Genomic DNA, 5,614 nt, shown 5'->3' on the forward strand with positions numbered 1-5,614 from the left:
GCTGACCCCGGGCTGGGTGTGGGGGGTCCTCACCAGCAGCCTCCGGCAGTACCCGATCTTCCTGCTGCCGTCCACGTTGGTCAGCACGAACGAGAAGGTTTCACTGCAGGGAGAGAAAACACGAGGGGCTGGGATGGACTGGGATGGACTGGGATGGGATGGGATGGGACGGGACTGGACGGGATGAGACGGGATGCGATGGGATGGGATGGGACGGGCTGGAAAGGGCTGGGACGGGATGGGATGGGCTGGGATGGGACAGGCTGGGATAGTCCGGGATGGTCCTTCCAGCCCTCGGGAGCACAGTAGGAGTGGGGGAGCCCAGCCCAACACAGCCCCTAGAGGGGCAGCACCTCGGGAACTCGGTGACGGGGGCCCAGTTGTTGCCATCGGGGAAGCAGAAGAGGGGGATGGCTGTGAGCAGACGTTCCTCCTCCTCCCTCTGGCCCTTCAGCAGGTTCTCACGCTGGGGGTGAAGGGGTGAGAGGTGGGTCAGGGTGGTGGGGGGTGCCCATCATGCCCAGGGATGGGGGGGACGGGCTCTGTCCTGAGTGACCCCCGGCTGGACCCGATGCACATCCCTGGACAATCCCCAAAGCCCAATTTCCCCCTCACTCACCCCATGGATACTGAGGCAAAACTGAGGCCCCTCCTGCAAAGGAGGAGTCTCCTCCTGTGCCACTTCCCCAAGGTGTGATTCCACCACTGTGCTCCCCCCTTTTGGGCAGGGGGTCTGGGACCCCCCGGGAGGTTCTTGCTGGGCTCTGTGGCCCCAGGTGGGGACATGGGAGGGACAGAAGGCCCCAGCAAAGCCCCCACCTCTGGGGCACAGGGTGTTTTTCTCTTTTCTTCCCCCTCCCCTGGGTTTAATGATGGGGAGGGAACAACATCCCCTTTTTTCCCCTCTAAATTTGGAAGGTTGGATCCGATCAGAAACAGGGCACCGAATACCTTTGGGAATTGGTAGGAGATTTTGGGTTCGTAGCGTCCCTCTGAGACCTTCTTGAGTGACACCACCACCAGGTACTCGAAGAAGAACTGCCCAGAGCAGAGAATGGAGCTCCTGTCGCCCACCTTCCCCTGGGGCACCCAGGGGAGGTTGTTTTCTGCAGCAGAGGCCTCATCCTTTCCTTCTGTACTCAAAAAAAAAAATAAAAACAAACTGAAAAACTCAGATCAGAGGGAAATGAGGAGTGTGAGGTGTCCTGAGGGCGGAGTCACACACGGTCTGGCCAGAGGGGCTGGAGGGAGCCGGGACCCGGTGCCCCAAGACTGAATAGCTGGGAGAGAAATGGCTTTCCTGAGTCTTTTTGGGAAAATCCAAGTGCCCTCAGACCCCCCCAGCCCTCCTGTGCCCCAGCCCAGGGTGGGAGGGCACAGGGCTCTGGGGACATGTCTGCAGGGAGCTGTGGGAACCTGTCTGGAGCAGCTCATTGTGTCCCCTCAGGGGAAATGAAGAGCAAACAAACAGCCCAGGTCTTGTCCCAGCACCTCCAAAGGCTCCAGGGGGGTGAATCCCTGCCAGAAATCCTCAGTGCTGGGAGTTGCTGGTGGCAAGTGAACCGCTCAAGGGTTTTTCCTAAAGCACAGCTCCCGAGGATTCCTGGGATCACACCCCAGTTCTCGTCGGGCCGGTTGGGCCCTGGGGAGTGTCAGCTCCCACACCCTGGAAAACCCGGAAAAGAGGGAACAGAGCCCCAGCCAGCATCTCCAGGAGATGGTCGTGGAGGGACGTCTGAAGCTGGGGAGGAGGAGCAGTTCAGTGCTGCCACAGCTCTGCCCTCTCCCAGAGCTGCTCGTGACTTCTTTGTCCTGGTTCCTGGCACAGGGACTGTCCCAGGCTGGGCTCTCTGCTCACCCTGGGAGCTGGAGGAGATAAAGCTGGAGCTGCTCTTGGGAACAACAGGCAGGAAAATAAACTGGATGAAATCAGTGGGTCCTGTGGTTTGTCCCCAGATCCCGGGGTTTGTCCCGTGGCTGTGACCAGCTGACCCCATCTCCCTTCTCCACACACGGCCTCCTCCTCCTCAGGCAGTGCTGGTGGACATCCCACCCCATGTATCCATCCTTTACTCTGGAAACACCTCTGCAGCCTCTGCTCTGGGTCCTGGGGAGCTGATGGGAGGAGGTGACACAGTCCCACCATGGGATGTCCCTTCCCAGGGACCAGAAACACCTTTTACGAGCTCAGGGAGCCCTGGGGCTGCTCCAGCTCCATGTGCAAAGTCCTCCCTCTTGACAAAGTGAAACTCATCCCAAAGAGGTGCCTTGGCAGCAGGGGCAGCCCAGGAGCATTCCAAGGCTGAGGACACCTCTGGTTTGTCCTCCCTGGGGGTTCCCCCGTGACATTCCATGGATATGGTGGACAAAATGGGCTTTGGTTGTCCTGCTCCTCCTCGGGATGCTCCAGCGACAGCTTTGGTCCAATCCCACCCCCAGGGCTGGGCAGGAGGTTGTTGGGGGTCCCCAGGGACCACCCGGCTGTGCCCTGGGGGGGCTACTGGTGTCCCCCGTCCTCGCTGGACACAGAATCAGTTGTTTTCCCATCACCGGGGCAGGATGAGAGTCTGGTTCAATCCTGCCTTTCCAGTCCCGTCCTGCATTTCAGGGAACACTGGAGGAGGGGCTGGATTTGCATCTTGGCCGTGGGGTTTCCAAGTGAACGAGTCAAACCCGCTGCGGGAGGAGGAGGGGCCGCTCATCCCGGGCTTTGCCTCCGGCACATGGAGAAGTTTGGATCGCTGGCTCCGGCTGCAAACCCTCCTGGCAGAGCCTAAACCCCTCGGAGACAACAATTCTCCATCCCTGGGCTGGAAAAGGCGCTCTGAGGATGTCCGGGGTGCGCTGTCCAAATGTGGCATCAGAGATCCCGGTGCTTCCCGAACCCAGAAGGATTCCCGGCCCCTCGGCTCCCGGGAGCACAAAACACCATCACCAGACTCCCCCACAGCCCATGCAGGGGAGACTCAGGGACCACTCGCGGCCCCCCAGCACCAGGAACATCCCCTCGGGAGGAGGGGGATGAGCCGGGTGGCCGGGGGTGATCACACGGCTCCTGGGTGGGGTTTATGGAGTCTCTGGGAGGGTCCTGGAGTGTTCGTGGGATCCCTGGGGGGGTTCTGGGGTGTTTATGGGGTGTTTGTGGAGTCCCTGGGGGGGTCTTGGGGTGTTTATGGGGTCCTCGGACGTTCTTCTGCTCCCTGGGGTCTCTGGGGTACGTTGAGGGCACCTGGGCTGGGCCCTTCAGGGTTTCGGGGTGGGGGTCACAGGGTACATAAGGGGGTGTTGGGGGGATCCTGGGGTGGCTCCTCGGTGCCTGTGGGGTGTGGGGTCTACTGAGGTGCAGCCCCCTGGCCCTAATCCCCCCTGAAACACCCCCGGCAGTCCCAGGGACTGGGTTTGGGGCCAGGGACACCGTGAGCAGTGAGAGGGGTCGGGTCCCCTCGCCGTGGATCCTCCCCCTCCATCCTGCGGGCACGGGGAGGGCAAAGGCTGCCCCGGGCTTTCCTCATGGCCGGGGCTGAGCTGCCGAAGTGGCACAACCTGTTCCCTTCCTCCCGGAACAGCCAAAGTCTCCCGAGCCGGCAGGACGGTGTGGGGGCAGCTCAGCTCGGGGGGAAAAGGCTTTGGCTTCATCCAACCTCTCCTGCTGAGCTGGGAACAACCTGGGTGGCACCCGGAGCCAGAGCCAGCGCTAAACCCCGGGGATGGGGCACAGAGAACCCTCCCAAAACCCCTGTCCCGCTTTGCTGCGGCCCCAGAGGTCCGTCGGGCCAGAAAATCCCGATGAACCATCGGGAAAAGCTCACAGATCCCAAGAGATCTCAACTCCTGCCGTTCCAAGGACTCTGCAACGCCCACCGGCCTCGGGGGCACCGCGTCCCTGCAGCTCCCCCCGCGGGTACCCCCAGGGTGTCCCCGTGCCATGTCCTGGCATTCCTGGGATGTTCAGTGGGAGTGGGGGGGGTGAGAGGGAACCTGTGGGGCTGCCCCTGGGATGGGGGAAAGCCCCCGGGGCTGCGGTGGGCTCGGCTGGCGCGGGGTGGAATCAGCTGGGACGGGGTGGGATCGGCTGGGATGGGGTGGGATCGGCTGGGATGGGGTGGGATCGGCTGGGATGGGGTGGGATCGGCTGGGATGGGGTGAGCTCCTGGGGGACAGGGTGAATCCCCCGGGATGAGCTGATCCCCCGGGATGGGCTGAATTCCCTCAGGATGGGCTGAATCCCCCGGGATGAGCTGATCCCCCAGGATGGGGTGAATCTCCCGGGATGGGCTGATCCCCCGGGATGGGGTGCAATGCCGGCTCTGGGGTGATCCGCCGAGGACGGGGCAGCCCCGGGAGGTGCGGGGGGTCCTGGGGGCGGCGGGGCCGAGCGGGGCTCTGCGGGGGCAGCGCGGACGGGCCGGGCTGGAGGGCTCCGAGCCGGGGCCGGTCCCGTCCGTCTCACCCGGCACTGCCCGGGAACGTCCTCGCTCCGCCGGCGGGTCCCGCAGCCCCGGGGACGGACCTGTCCCGACGCCGATAGTGACCCCGACAGTGACCCCGATCCCGACCCCGACCTCGGCACCTCCCGGAGCCCCTCCCGGAGACGTTGCCGGAGCCCCTCCCGGAGCCGCTCCCGGCTCTCACCTCTGCGCCCGTGGCGCCGGAGGCTCCGTCGGAAGAAGTTGCCGATGGAAGAAGCCATGGTGGCCCCGGCGCGCAGCGGCCCCCGGGCGACCCCGGAGCGTTCCCGGCGCGTTCCCGGAGCGGCCCCGGCGCGGCCCGGGGGGAGGGCTCGGCTTCCGCCCGCCGAGCTTTCGCTTTCCCGGGGGAGGAGGGACGGGGCGGAGAGGAGGAGGAGGAGAGGGAGGAGGAGGAGGGAACCGGGCAGCACCTGGCACCCGCCGGGCACCGGGGACTTTCCCCGGGAGCGGGGGCGCTGGGGCGCGGGGGAGCCGGGAAACCGGGAGAACCGGGAATGGAGGGCCCGGGAGCATCGGGAATCAGCGGAGCGGGGAGCCGAGGATGGAGGAACCGGGGGCGGGGGATCCGGGAGTACAGGCATGCGGGGAGAACCGGGAATGCGGAGGAGGAGTCAGGAGCGCCAGGCACGGGACTGGGAGCACCGGGAATGAGGGAGTCGGGAGCACCCCAGGGCATGAGGCTGCCAGGAGGAACCGGGAATGAGGCATCCAGCAGAACTGAGCGCGGAGGGAGCTGAGCACCCCCACGAACGGGGCTGGGCACCCCGGTGGGGGGACGGGCACAGCCCAGGCTGAGGCACAACTGGACACAGAGTGGGAACCGGGGCACGGACCCCGGCGGCAAGGGATGGCTTTGCCCTTCTCCACAGGGGTCGAAACATCCACCCCCAGCGCTCCAGCACTGCCCACACCCTGCTCCGACACACCGCCCCCCCCCCCGAGCCCTCTTCTCCACGGGAACCCCCCAGAGCCGGGGCTGGGGGTGACACGGACCTGTCCCCTCCAGGGTACGGGGGTTTTGGGGTCTCCTGCTCTGCGAGGTGATGGGGAATCAGCCCATCACCCACCCCAGTGATGCTTCATTCCCAGGGGCTGCGAGCTCCTCCCGGCTCTGCTCGGGAGTTCCGGAACTGTGCTTTCCCTCG

General features: G+C 64.9%; 1 protein-coding gene across 1 annotated transcript in view; it reads right to left on the bottom strand.

The window, feature by feature from the left end:
* DENND2D (DENN domain containing 2D) overlaps nt 1–4,746 on the bottom strand; it is a 14,081-nt gene extending 9,335 nt beyond the window's left edge. The window contains exons 1-4 of the mRNA XM_017835498.1: nt 4,633–4,746; nt 952–1,133; nt 354–466; nt 34–103 (exon numbers count right to left, since the gene is read on the bottom strand). Coding sequence (XP_017690987.1) covers nt 34–103; nt 354–466; nt 952–1,133; nt 4,633–4,690 — 423 coding nt within the window. The 5' untranslated portion in view covers nt 4,691–4,746. The remainder of the gene's footprint in view (nt 1–33; nt 104–353; nt 467–951; nt 1,134–4,632) is intronic.
* Between the last annotated feature and the right edge of the window lie 868 nt (nt 4,747–5,614).

This window comes from Lepidothrix coronata, unplaced genomic scaffold (assembly GCF_001604755.1).
Source record: "Lepidothrix coronata isolate B3197 unplaced genomic scaffold, Lepidothrix_coronata-1.0 Scaffold259, whole genome shotgun sequence".
Classification (NCBI taxonomy): domain Eukaryota; kingdom Metazoa; phylum Chordata; class Aves; order Passeriformes; family Pipridae; genus Lepidothrix; species Lepidothrix coronata.